This window comes from Coenobita brevimanus, unplaced genomic scaffold, assembly GCF_032717465.1.
Source record: "Coenobita brevimanus isolate Jiangsu-jjx unplaced genomic scaffold, ASM3271746v2 jjx.HiC_scaffold_2628, whole genome shotgun sequence".
Lineage (NCBI taxonomy): Eukaryota > Metazoa > Arthropoda > Malacostraca > Decapoda > Coenobitidae > Coenobita > Coenobita brevimanus.
Genome location: NW_027643574.1, coordinates 52,630 through 67,259, shown reverse-complemented (window position 1 = coordinate 67,259; position 14,630 = coordinate 52,630). Strand labels below are relative to the sequence as shown.

Sequence of the window (14,630 nt, the reverse complement as noted above, 5' to 3'; positions counted from 1 at the left end):
TACAGCATTACACTCCTAACACATGCCACATACAAAGACCCCTTAGCACGTAGGGAGAGCCCTCTCAGTGTCAGGAGAGGCAACAGCTCCCTGAACTTCTTCCAACCATTGCTCACTCTAGCCACAGAGCTGCTCCATCCCCACCTCCATCACATAACATGTGTCCCAGATAACAAAACTCTTCCACACACTCAAAAGACTCACCAGAAAGTTCAGTCCTTTCACGCCTCACAATTTCCACATAATAATAATGATAATAATAATCATAATCATCATTATCATCATCATCATCATCATCATCATCCAGACCTCCTTTACCACCCTACGGCAGGGTGAGAAGTAGCAACGTCCAGACAACCTAAGTTTGCCCAGTTCAATGGACCACGCTTCCATTCACTCATTAGTCAAGCCCCCGGAATCCTGGCTCCATCAGATAAACCAAAAAAACTTTCACCACGTTCTGTAGCTTCTCATATACCTATCTGATACAATGAATTAGAACGCTGTCACGTTAAAATGGGGTGCCAAATTCCTGGTTATGCACTTCTCACAACATTCATCCAGCCAGGCTCACCGACTTCCATACCTCTCATCCCAGCACACTCATCCACCATATCTCTCAACCTTCTCCTTTGCCTACCTCTCCTCCTCCCTCCATCAAATTCGCTCAGATATACCTTTTTCACCACTCTATTGTTATCCATTCTCTCCACATGACCATACCATCTCAGTACACTCTCTTCGATTCTGGTGTCCACCGACTTCTTCACTCCACATCTTCCGCGAATCGTTATTTCGTATCCTATCCACTCTCTGTACTCCACATACATTCCTCAGCAGTCTCATCTCCACTGCTCTCACTCTTGACTTTTCATTTTCATGCCACACCATGCATCATCAGCATACAACAAATTTGAGATATTCCATCCATCACCATTCATTACCAACGCCATCCTTGTCCCCATTACTCGTGTTTTCACTTCGCGCGCACACACACACACACACACACACACACACACACACACACACACACACACACACACACACACACACACACACACACACACACAGTACAGGGAACCTCTACAAATGGTAAGAAGCAGACAAGAAACATTCAGATATTATGGATCTACAGTAAGAAGTGTGAACGTCGGGGGTAGGGTTGCGAGAGGCAGACCGAAAAAGACCTGAAACGAGGTCATAGAGTGTGACCTCAGGGATAAGGGACTGAATAGGGAGGCTGCCAGAGATCAAGCAGCGTGGAGAGCCATCATGTGACTAAGGCCGACCCATACAAGCTTATTGGAGCTTTTATAAATGATACGATACGATCACAGTACAAAGCAACTGATTAAGCAGCCAATAACTTAGTGTAGAATCCGAATGCAGTATAGATATCGCTGGGAAATAAGCCAGGTAAGATGTGATAAACTGTAGATTAGCTGGAAAGAATGGAAAACACAATCCACTGAGTGTCCACATATAGAGCCACATGGAAATTCATATTAGACCACCGCCATTAAGAAATAAAAGTACCTTTGAACATGAGGCAACGTAAGAACAAGAGAGAGAGAGAGAGAGAGAAAATAAAAACGAAACGACAATGGACGGTATAAAGATTCGTCGAAGTTACATAAGGGTCCCCTACATTTTGTGGGAATTTTCTTTATTGCAAGCCCCGCCCCCAATGCGGCGTCTACCTGTCTGCCTCAACCCATTTAAAACCCCTATGCCCAGTCAGCGACCCTCAGTGTCGCTCTTGGGATGGTGTAGTGTACATCTGCTTCGCTTAGGTCATGGCGCCAGGCCGTCTACCTCTACATTCACATATCGCCGCCATACCAACGGTTACCGCCTTAGTTACCCCAATGTTAGGTGGTAGTGTTGACGTGTGCCGCCCAGCTCCGCGATGCCTGGCTGTCTTGGTTATCCACAGCGTACCAATGCACACCAGTCTCGCGTCATGGCAAGTGAGGGGGATGGAGGAAGGATTACTGAAAGGAGCATGTGGAGTTAAAAGGAAAAACAGACTGACAAATGAGGAAGTGAAGGAGCGTTGTGGTGTGGATATGGATGTGACAGAAAGCGTTAGGAGAAATACACAGTTGGGGTGTGAGCTAGAGGGGAGGGCATTGAGGTGGGAGGGGGGAGGGCACCACTGCTTACGAGATGGAAGCGTCGGTGTAGTGTTAATAATTGTTCTTTATTCTTCATTTATTTTGTATTAATCTCGTCGTCTTTGTACTTATTGTTTTTATATTGCTGAAAAGTAACAGGAATTACTGTATCATGTATTAACCTTTGTATCTCTGCCTTGGGGCTAAGATGCGAATGAATGTGTTTGAATGGATGAGTTAATGGGGAGTGTGTCGTCCTGTCTCGGCTACCTCCCTTTCCTTGGGGGAAGCAGCCTAGGTATATAAATAGATAGATCTCTGCCTTATTCATTCGCGTCCAGCAGCGGTAGCAGCAACATCTCCTCCTCTCTCCAGCATGGCCTCTACTTGTGCCACAGCTCGCGACCCGTTGAGGGGGGCTGACCTGGCAGCTGAGCCTGAGGGAGAAGAGCAGACCACCACCATCACTGGCACCGTGAAGTGGTACAGCATCAAGGCGAAGTACAGATTCATCCGGCGCCAGGATTCTGGCGCCGATGTATTTGTACATCGCTCTGGGATCGCTGCTACCTCTTCTCGGCGCCACTCACCCTTGTTACGCCAGGGTGAGACAGTGGAGTTCCACATTCTCCAGACACCGAAGGGTCCCGAGGCTATACACGTCACTGGACCGGGGGGTGCAGCTGTGCAAGGCTCTGCCTATGCACAGCGGCGCCCCACGGCCCAGGGACGGCGGCCTGGGGATCCCCGATGTCCTGGGGATGTGGACACCATTGTCGCCATGTGCATCGCGACGGCGAAGGCTTTCTGTGGCGATGACAAGGCAGCTATGCTCGTTCTACTCCCTCAAATCTTTGAGAAGAACGGGCTGCCACGCCTTGTCATCCCTCAGAGCTTCGCTCGTGATGCACGGCCATTCCCGCGTCAGGAGCGTCACACCACAACGCTGCAGCCTCCTAGACCCCGCACAACACCGCGGAAAAGGCTGCAGCTCGACGCTTCCCTAAACAGGGCAACTGCCGCCTCCTGCTCTACCTCTGCCCCGCCCATGGACATCGAAACCGCCGATGATCACCGCCCGCCGTCAGCAGCTGAGGGAAGGGTCGCCTCTCCTGTCTTTTCCATCATACAGGAAGAAAGCGACCACACCTCCCCCTTACCACCTGATGCTGTCGTGAACCTCCAGGCCACCGAGGAGGCATGTACCTCTCCCTCCCCACCACCGACATCGAACAAGAAGAGGTAGAGGAAGAAACAGCCTAAACCACCGCCACCTGCCGAGATAGATCCTGAAGGCACTACTCCACACGCTTCTGAACCTGACCTCAGCTATAACGACACCCTCAGCAAGGCAGAAATTTCGAACATCGTAAAGTCGGCCTTTAATCCCGACAGTCTCCTAGGCCGTCTAAAACAGACAGACGTATCCTTGTTTTCCAAACTAACCAGCCCCAGCAGTCGCTCGTAGAAGCTGCTCCAATGCCTATCTCTGATAACTCTGGCGGGCTCTCCACCCTGAGCCCGGGTCCATTTTCATAATAAAATGGACGAATCTCAATAACAACAACGCACCCCCCCCCCCTACATACATCTACACGCAAGCTAATCAGTTTCCACATCTTAAAGTTGTACAAACCCACCTACGTGCAAGATATACAAGGAAAGTTATTACGAAAATGGTTATGGTCATCATCTTGCTCGTTCATTGGCGAGTTTCCTTAATTGGCCTCTGTGTGTGGTTTATGGCTTCTCTCTAGACTTGAAGGACTTGTATCTCAGTACTTGAAGCTTATTGATTCCTTGTTTTTTATACTGTGATAATTATAGGTCTTTCACAATAACCTGGCCCATTATTTTCGTCCTTCATACATATATCTCCTGGTCCATTTTCTCGTCCTTCATACATACATCTGCCACCCATTTCTGTAATACCTTCACCTTCACTTGGTAGATTTTTGTCCTGTATACCTACTTCGACCATCCATTTCTACTGTACACACTTTAAGCTGGTCCAAATTTACGTCTTCCATACAAACTTCACTTATCAATCAATCAGTTAGTCAGTCAATCAGTCTAACTGTCTACCTGTCTATCGCCAGATGCCTTAATCCCGTCAGGGGTGACCACAAATGAATCACCTCCATGTCACCCTTTCCTCCTCCATATGGCGACCTTCTCTGCAACTCACGCCCCCTTTCCTCACCTCAACCCTTCCTCTCTAACTTCACTCCCCTCCACAGTTTCTCGTATTGAAATAGATAATTTTCTGACCTGAAGTTTCCTTGTCTTGCTTCACTCCTATCCAAAGGCCTCTCGTATTGAAATAGTAATCCTCTCATCTCAAGCCCTCTCCTACTTCTCTCGTCTCCAAAGTCTCTCATATTAAAGGCGATACACTTTCTTAGTATTCTGGTCCACCTCGGTCTCTTAAATTGGTCTCGGGTCCTCAAGGCACAATCAAAAGCTGTAGGTGTTTCGTCTGGGCAATAAAACGATTTCTTTGAGACTTCCCTTCCAGTTTATTGGCTGTAAAATCTACCGTTCTTGAGTTTTCGGTGATACAATACATTTCTGTGTTCTGGCATGACATATAAGTTAATTGTGCATCTTTTTTTTTTCTTTTGAGAGAGAGTGGGTAAGTGAGTGTGTGCGTGCGTGCGTCCTTTACCGCAGCATTTTGTAAGTAGAAAATGGAAAACTTTGACCAGTTCCCTTTCGCTACCTCAGTCCATGTAATAAGGTGCTGGAATTTCCTATCAGCAAAAGGCATGGTATCACTTTTCTCTCATGTCATCTCAGTTTATATTTTTATTTTTATATTTTCCTTTTCCCCACTTTCATTTATTCTTTCCCCCATTTATATCCTCCACACTCCTACCTTCATTAATTCTTTTCCTCATTGTAATTTCCCTTATCATGCAAATCACTTAGGATCCTCGCAAGCCTGTACTTAGAGCCGGTAGCATCAGTGGTTATAATCATTCCAAGCAGGAAAATTGTACACTTGATATACACAGCCTCTTCGACTTAAGGTCCTCCTCATTGTAAAGGGTGAGGCATAAGTCTGTAGGCATATGGAAAGGACACATCTGAGGTTATCCTGTGTGTGTGTGTGTGTGTGTGTGTGTGTGTGTGTGTGTGTGTGTGTGTGTGTTCTTTATCGTGTTCGTGTTCTTGAGGCAGTTCTGCTTCATCACCAAACTAGATAACAAAACTCTTCCACACACTCAAAAGACTCACCAGAAAGTTCAGTCCGTTCACGCCTCACAATTTCCACATAATAATAATGATAATAATAATCATCATCATCATTATCATCATCATCATCATCATCATCATCCAGACCTCCTTTACCACCCTACGGCAGGGTGAGAAGTAGCAACGTCCAGACAACCTAAGTTTGCCCAGTTCAATGGACCACGCTTCCATTCACTCATTAGTCAAGCCCCCGGAATCCTGGCTCCATCAGATAAACCAAAAAAACTTTCACCACGTTCTGTAGCTTCTCATATACCTATCTGATACAGTCAATTAGAACGCTGTCACGTTAAAATGGGGTGCCAAATTCCTGGTTATGCACTTCTCACAACATTCATCCAGCCAGGCTCACCGACTTCCATACCTCTCATCCCAGCACACTCATCCACCATATCTCTCAACCTTCTCCTTTGCCTACCTCTCCTCCTCCCTCCATCAAATTCGCTCAGATATACCTTTTTCACTACTCTATTGTTATCCATTCTCTCCACATGACCATACCATCTCAGTACACTCTCTTCGATTCTGGTGTCCACCGACTTCCTCACTCCACATCTTCCGCGAATCGTTATTTCGTATCCTATCCACTCTCTGTACTCCACATACATTCCTCAGCAGTCCCATCTCCACTGCTCTCACTCTTGACTTTTCATTTTCATGCCACACCATGCATCATCAGCATACAACAAAATTGAGATATTCCATCCATCACCATTCATTACCAACGCCATCCTTGTCCTCGTACTCGTGTTTTCACTTCGCGCGCGCGCACACACACACACACACACACACACACACACACACACACACACACACACACCGTACAGGGAACCTCTACAAATGGTAAGAAGCAGACAAGAAACATTCAGATATTATGGATCTACAGTAAGAAGTGTGAACGTCGGGGGTAGGGTTGCGAGAGGCAGACCGAAAAAGACCTGAAACGAGGTCATAGAGTGTGACCTCAGGGATAAGGGACTGAATAGGGAGGCTGCCAGAGATCAAGCAGCGTGGAGAGCCATCATGTGACTAAGACCGACGCATGAAGCTTATTGGAGCTTTTATAAATGATACGATACGATCACAGTACAAAGCAACTGATTAAGCAGCCAATAACTTAGTGTAGAATCCGAATGCAGTATAGATATCGCTGGGAAATAAGCCAGGTAAGATGTGATAAACTGTAGATTAGCTGGAAAGAATGGAAAACACAATCCACTGAGTGTCCACATATAGAGCCACATGGAAATTCATATTAGACCACCGCCATTAAGAAATAAAAGTACCTTTGAACATGAGGCAACGTAAGAACAAGAGAGAGAGAGAGAGAAAATAAAAACGAAACGACAATGGACGGTATAAAGATTCGTCGAAGTTACATAAGGGTCCCCTACATTTTGTGGGAATTTTCTTTATTGCAAGCCCCGCCCCCAATGCGGCGTCTACCTGTCTGCCTCAACCCATTTAAAACCCCTATGCCCAGTCAGCGACCCTCAGTGTCGCTCTTGGGATGGTGTAGTGTACATCTGCTTCGCTTAGGTCATGGCGCCAGGCCGTCTACCTCTACATTCACATATCGCCGCCATACCAACGGTTACCGCCTTAGTTACCCCAATGTTAGGTGGTAGTGTTGACGTGTGCCGCCCAGCTCCGCGGTGCCTAGCTGTGTGGTTATCCACAGCGTATCAATGCACACCAGTCTCGCACTGACAAATGAGGAAGTACAGGAGCGTTGTGGTGTGGATATGGATGTGACAGAAAGCGTTAGGAGAAATACACAGTTGGGGTGTGAGCTAGAGGGGAGGGCATTGAGGTGGGAGGGGGGAGGGCACCACTGCTTACGAGATGGAAGCGTCGGTGTAGTGTTAATAATTGTTCTTTATTCTTCATTTATTTTGTATTAATCTCGTCGTCTTTGTACTTATTGTTTTTATATTGCTGAAAAGTAACAGGAATTACTGTATCATGTATTAACCTTTGTATCTCTGCCTTGGGGCTAAGATGCGAATGAATGTGTTTGAATGGATGAGTTAATGGGGAGTGTGTCGTCCTGTCTCGGCTACCTCCCTTTCCTTGGGGGAAGCAGCCTAGGTATATAAATAGATAGATCTCTGCCTTACTCATTCGCGTCCAGCAGCGGTAGCAGCAACATCTCCTCCTCTCTCCAGCATGGCCTCTACTTGTGCCACAGCTCGCGACCCGTTGAGGGGGGCTGACCTGGCAGCTGAGCCTGAGGGAGAAGAGCAGACCACCACCATCACTGGCACCGTGAAGTGGTACAGCATCAAGGCGAAGTACGGATTCATCCGGCGCCAGGATTCTGGCGCCGATGTATTTGTACATCGCTCTGGGATCGCTGCTACCTCTTCTCGGCGCCACTCACCCTTGTTACGCCAGGGTGAGACAGTGGAGTTCCACATTCTCCAGACACCGAAGGGTCCCGAGGCTATACACGTCACTGGACCGGGGGGTGCAGCTGTGCAAGGCTCTGCCTATGCACAGCGGCGCCCCACGGCCCAGGGGCGGCGGCCTGGGGATCCCCGATGTCCTGGGGATGTGGACACCATTGTCGCCATGTGCATCGCGACGGCGAAGGCTTTCTGTGGCGATGACAAGGCAGCTATGCTCGTTCTACTCCCTCAAATCTTTGAGAAGAACGGGCTGCCACGCCTTGTCATCCCTCAGAGCTTCGCTCGTGATGCACGGCCATTCCCGTGTCAGGAGCGTCACACCACAACGCTGCAGACTCCTAGACCCCGCACAACACCGCGGAAAAGGCTGCAGCTCGACGCTTCCCTAAACAGGGCAACTGCCGCCTCCTGCTCTACCTCTGCCCCGCCCATGGACATCGAAACCGCCGATGATCACCGCCCGCCGTCAGCAGCTGAGGGAAGGGTCGCCTCTCCTGTCTTTTCCATCATACAGGAAGAAAGCGACCACACCTCCCCCTTACCACCTGATGCTGTCGTGAACCTCCAGGCCACCGAGGAGGCATGTACCTCTCCCTCCCCACCACCGACATCGAACAAGAAGAGGTAGAGGAAGAAACAGCCTAAACCACCGCCACTTGCCGAGATAGATCCTGAAGGCACTACTCCACACGCTTCTGAACCTGACCTCAGCTATAACGACACCCTCAGCAAGGCAGAAATTTCGAACATCGTAAAGTCGGCCTTTAATCCCGACATTCTCCTAGGCCGTCTAAAACAGACAGACGTATCCTTGTTTTCCAAACTAACCAGCCCCAGCAGTTGCTCGTAGAGGCTGCTCCAATGCCTATCTCTGATAACTCTGGCGGGCTCTCCACCCTGAGCCCGGGTCCATTATCATAATAAAATGGACGAATCTCAATAACAACAACGCACCCCCCCCCCTACATACATCTACACGCAAGCTAATCAGTTTCCACATCTTAAAGTTGTACAAACCCACCTACGTGCAAGATATATAAGGAAAGTTATTACGAAAATGGTTATGGTCATCATCTTGCTCGTTCATTGGCGAGTTTCCTTAATTGGCCTCTGTGTGTGGTTTATGGCTTCTCTCTAGACTTGAAGGACTTGTATCTCAGTACTTGAAGCTTATTGATTCCTTGTTTTTTATACTGTGATAATTATAGGTCTTTCACAATAACCTGGCCCATTATTTTCGTCCTTCATACATATATCTCCTGGTCCATTTTCTCGTCCTTCATACATACATCTGCCACCCATTTCTGTAATACCTTCACCTTCACTTGGTAGATTTTTGTCCTGTATACCTACTTCGACCATCCATTTCTACTGTACACTCACTTTAAGCTGGTCCAAATTTACGTCTTCCATACAAACTTCACTTATCAATCATTCAGTCAGTCAGACAATCAATCTAACTGTCTACCTGTCTGTCACCAGATGCCTTAATCCCGTCAGGGGTGACCACAAATGAATCACCTCCATGTCACCCTTTCCTCCTCCATATGGCGACCTTCTCTGCAACTCACGCCCCCTTTCCTCACCTCAACCCTTCCTCTCTAACTTCACTCCTCTCCACAGTTTCTCGTATTGAAATAGATAATTTTCTGACCTGAAGTTTCCTTGTCTTGCTTCACTCCTATCCAAAGGCCTCTCGTATTGAAATAGTAATCCTCTCATCTCAAGCCCTCTCCTACTTCTCTCGTCTCCAAAGTCTCTCATATTAAAGGCGATACACTTTCTTAGTATTCTGGTCCACCTCGGTCTCTTAAATTGGTCTCGGGTCCTCAAGGCACAATCAAAAGCTGTAGGTGTTTCGTCTGGGCAATAAAACGATTTCTTTGAGACTTCCCTTCCAGTTTATTGGCTGTAAAATCTACCGTTCTTGACTTTTCGGTGATACAATACATTCTGTGTTCTGGCATGACATATAAGTTAATTGTGCATCTTTTTTTTTTCTTTTGAGAGAGAGTGGGTAAGTGAGTGTGTGCGTGCGTGCGTCCTTTACCGCAGCATTTTGTAAGTAGAAAATGGAAAACTTTGACCAGTTCCCTTTCGCTACCTCAGTCCATGTAATAAGGTGCTGGAATTTCCTATCAGCAAAAGGCATGGTATCACTTTTCTCTCATGTCATCTCAGTTTATATTTTTATTTTTATATTTTCCTTTTCCCTACTTTCATTTATTCTTTCCCCCATTTATATCCTCCACACTCCTACCTTCATTAATTCTTTTCCTCATTGTAATTTCCCTTATCAGGCAAATCACTTAGGATCCTCGCAAGCCTGTACTTAGAGCCGGTAGCATCAGTGGTTATAATCATTCCAAGCAGGAAAATTGTACACTTGAAATACACAGCCTCTTCGACTTATGGTCCTCCTCATTATAAAGGGTGAGGCATAAGTCTGTAGGCATATGGAAAGGACACATCTGAGGTTATCTTGTGTGTGTGTGTGTGTGTGTGTGTGTGTGTGTGTGTGTGTGTGTGTGTGTGTGTGTGTGTGTGTGTGTGTGTGTTCGTTATCGTGTTCGTGTTCTTGAGGCAGTTCTGCTTCATCACCAAACTAGCTCCCGTAACATCGCTAACCAACACCGATGACTGGCACCTCAAATCACTAGCTCCCTCGACCAGTGCCCAGTTATCAAGCCTCTTCCCCTGTATGTTGCTGAGAGGAGAATTGGGTGATATTTTTATAGCCTCGTGACTGACTTGAGATGGCACAGTACTCGTTACCAACAGTGTATCAGGCGCCTTGGTCATAATTCTTAGTCCTTTCGAAGAGATTACATTTAAACGATTCAGTTTAGGTTTAGGATGGACTAACTTGCCTACCTGCTTACCTGCCTGTGTGCCTGCCTGTCTGCCTACCTAATTACCTACCCACTTACCTGTGTGTCCCTGCGTGCCTGCCTGTCTTCCTTCCTACCTACCTACCTACCTGTCTACACACACACACACACACACACACACACACACACAAAGGCTAGGGAGACATGTTTAAGGCTATTTAGTGATGAGATGAACCCCGTGATAAAACTAGCAAGGTTTTGTTTGGTGTGTCCTGCCCTCTGTTTCTCCAACCCACAAACCTGTTTATTTATTTCCATATTAAGACAAACCCCCCATTTACCATATAATTATCGAAGTTCCTATTTATTCTCTTAGTTATTATTTATCTTCTATCTTAATTATCCATAGACTACCCCAAAGCTGTCTCATTATTACCATACTAATCAGATCCACCTCTTTCTCAGACACTCTTTCTCAGTGTAATTATTTATCCCCAAACCAATTTATTCTCAAGCTCAGCTAAACCCACCTTTATGTGTTAGTTTTATGTTTTTCCTTTTTAATATTAACTTGCCTTATTGTGAAACGTTTGGTGGTTATATAAGTGAAGACAAAGGATTAAGTAAGCAGTCCTAAACTCTGGTTGAGACAGAGAACGTTGATAAGGCAAAAGAATGATTATAAATGTATGTCGACCCAGCATCCTAGCCGTCAATTCTCCAAGTCTAGAGAGAGGGCCGAGGGAGCGCAGTGGTGAATGGAGTCAGTGTGGACCGCGAGTGAGCTAAGAGAGGACGGACGCCCCTGTCACTCCCTCCAGGGACAGAGTGTCGCGGCTGTGTTAGTGGTTCGGTTCCTTACTCTCCTGCAGAAGTCTCACCTCGAAGCCTCCTTCCCCTCGTTCACAAGTCTCAAAAGCCTCCTTGAGCACCTACAGCAGTATTTTTCCCCTCCTGCAAAAGTCTCAAAAGCTTCCTTGAGCACCTACAAGTCTCATTCAGTGGCCTACTCCTCCTCCAGAAGTCTCAAAACCTCCTTCACCCCCCTGAAGAAGTCTCACCCAGTCCCCTTCCCTCCTGCAGAGGTCCCAGCTCAAAGCCTTATGGTTTACATGCAGTGTATTTTTCTGGAATAGAACAGTGAATTTACCTAACATTTTCTGAGTGTCGATGATCCTGTTAGCTCCGTGATAATGAGGGACGACATCAGTGCTTAGGACGATTGTGTGATACCATTCCGGCAGAAGTAACTAAAACTCCATTAGTATATTTCTTTACAACGAAGCATCTTTAGGCTGGTTGAGAAAGTTGCAGAGAACCTTCAAGACACAGGAGGTTCACCTGAAAGGATTAATACGATTCAGGCAGATATAAGGACAAGACACAATTTTTTTCGCTACGACAAGAGTACAAGCCTTCAAGCTGGTTGAGAAGGTAGCAGAGAACCTTCCAAATAGAGGAGGTTCAAGTCCAAGGATGATGGTGGAAGAGATGAGACTTGGCGACGGAGGTAAGACTGAGGGAGATGGTGGCGGTGGCCTGGGTCTACAGGCAGGCCAGTGGAGCGCCGACCCCGAGACTGGGCTGGTGACACTGACGGAGGCGGCTCTGGCCAGGCTAATCAACGCTGACCCCATTGACAAGTGGTCTCAACTCGACCCACAGCCAATTGCAAGGTAGTGTGCTTTGAAATTGTCGATGATGGTATGATGATGGTGATGATGATGATGATGATGATATAATGATGATGTGGACCTATAGCAATGTGGTATTAAGTCGACCCATAGCTAGTTGCAAGGTATTTGGCCATAGCACTTTAATCTGGTCGTGTGTATGATGATGATAATGACTGATGATTTGATTCCGCACAGCCATGACCAAGAGTTCATTGGAATTTCTCAGCCAGCATTGCGTCGTATCTTGCGTATTTCTCTTTCCTCCCCAGAGACAGGGAATATCCTTCCTTCCCATACTCTTTTCTTGTGTACTTCATATTGCTATCACATAGAAATAGTTCATGTAACGCCCCACTTTGCCACAATCGGTAGAGAGCGTCGGCGAACTTTTGCTGTACTGTACTGTACCATACCACTCTGAGATTTTGACCTTCCTGTAGTATACTGATGATGTGAGCTTAAAGCAAGGTACTGTGCTAGTGTTGTCCTTGGGTGATAATGGGAACGGTGAGACTAGCACGGAACCACTTTGATTTTGCCAGTACTGGCCAGAAATACTGATGATAAGAGTCCGCTGTTGCTTGTGTTCGTTCTTGATGATGACGTCAACCTGTTGCAAGGCAAAAAAGTCGACTTTTCTCATCTGGCTGGAGCTATAAAAGGTGTTACAGGAGAGATACTGAGATAGCATGATCAAGTAATAAGTGTCCACTCACTAGGTGTAGAACACATCCGAGAGGGCAAGGGTAAATTTGTGGCCCTTTTTTTATAGCAGCATTTGTCGTTGTTTTGGCAAGTATCTGGTACCACTGGAAAACAGCTTTCACCACAGTTTAAAAAAACCACGACAAGCCATGATCGGCACAACAGCTGAGGAGAGAAAAAATAATGGTGCTGTTTTCTTGCCTAGCGGAAAAGTTTTGGCGTTTTTCGGGAATATTTGGCTCTGTGGAAAAAATAAAAATAAAAAAGAGTTCAATAGATGGAAAGTTGACAATGTTTTGGTGTTCCTCAAGGCAGGGCAATTTTACAAGTATCGTGTTCTCATTCGATTCGCCCACTTAAGAAGAGTATCCTGTCCTTGTGTGTGTGTGTGTGTGTGTGTGTGTGTGTGTGTGTGTGTGTGTGTGTGAGGCAGAATCTATGACGTGTGTGTGTGGCGCCGCGTTGGTGCTTGTGTTGTGCATACGTCATGAAATATACCTTTTGTGTGTGTGTGTGTGTGTGTGTGTGTGTCTCTCTCTCTCTCTCTCTCTCTCTCTCTCTCTCTCTCTCTCTCTCTCTCACACACACACACACACACACACACACACACACACACACACACATTCACACGTACCAAAACCTCGATTAAACCTATAATTGCATTTAAGGATTTAATTTTGGTTGTCAGAGGAAGTCTTATGAGGCGTGGTCATGAGATTACAGATACTTAAAGACAGACTATTATTGTTGAATTGATGGTAACTCCAAGGGGGCTAACAGAGACTTGTTCTTTGTTGAGGTCTGTTCATGAAGATATTGTAAAAGATTCTTGGTACTGTAGCCTATGATTATGGTCGTTCTTGTTGATACTGATGTTGGTGCTAAACTAGGGTCTGCCTGGCCGAGCAGACGCGTCGGCCACAGGCAGGCATCTACGTTTGAGGGGCTGTCCTACAAGTATTGGGATTCGTTGCCCTCTTGTGCTAGACAGCGCCTCAACAGGTTCGGTCCAGGTTCCTTCCCACGGCGAGGTGTAGGGAAATATGGGGATATACAGTATGGCTCCCGGGTGTGCGACACATCTGCACCGCCCAGGATGCACAGCGCCACCACGTGTAGACTCACCTTCTGGGCCACAGACATGATGTAAACTGCATGAATGGCACACAGAATATCAAGGCCCTATGCAAAGAGATCTATTAAGGATAAGTGATGACAGATAGTCGTTGAGTTGTAGTTGTGAGGTAGGAATGAGTCTCCTTGGTTACTAGTCGAGTTTGCTTTCAAGTCTGACTGCACTTGGTAGAAAGGGGTGGCGGGTGTTTGTCAGCTTCGAGTAAACCCACTATAGGAGGATTTATGGTGCTCTTTACTATGCATATTTATCCCCAGTACCCCTCTCTCTCTCTCTCTCTCTATCGATCCAAGAGAATATTAATCTCCCATATGCAAAGAAACAGCTTAGGAAAAGTTACAAGGCCTGCTTAGCTAACAAGACCACGCCCTATGACTCACTAGCAGCGTCTATCTGAGCCATGTCCTGTGTGTGTGTGTGTGTGTGTGTGTGTGTGTGTGTGTGTGTGTGTGTGTTAATATGCATGTCAGGATGCGTGTGTGCGTGCTTGCATGTCT

General features: G+C 46.6%; 1 protein-coding gene across 1 annotated transcript; it reads left to right on the top strand.

The window, feature by feature from the left end:
• The first annotated feature begins 2,493 nt into the window (after positions 1-2,493).
• On the top strand, positions 2,494-13,713 carry LOC145389939 (uncharacterized). Its single transcript, XM_080265049.1, has 4 exons — positions 2,494-2,722; positions 7,567-7,773; positions 13,013-13,039; positions 13,667-13,713. The coding sequence occupies exons 1-4, from the start codon at positions 2,494-2,496 to the stop codon at positions 13,711-13,713; spliced, it is 510 nt and encodes a 169-aa protein (XP_080121175.1).
• Positions 13,714-14,630: the final 917 nt, after the last annotated feature.

Coding starts and splice junctions, on each gene's coding strand:
- LOC145389939 (XM_080265049.1), top strand. CDS start 2,494: ATGGCCTCTACTTGTGCCACAGCTCGCGACCCGTTGAGGGGGGCTGAC. Junction 7,774..13,012: donor CTCACCCTTGTTACGCCAGG/GTGAGACAGTGG, acceptor TCCACTCACTAG/GTGTAGAACACATCCGAGAG. Junction 13,040..13,666: donor ACACATCCGAGAGGGCAAGG/GTAAATTTGTGG, acceptor ATTGCATTTAAG/GATTTAATTTTGGTTGTCAG.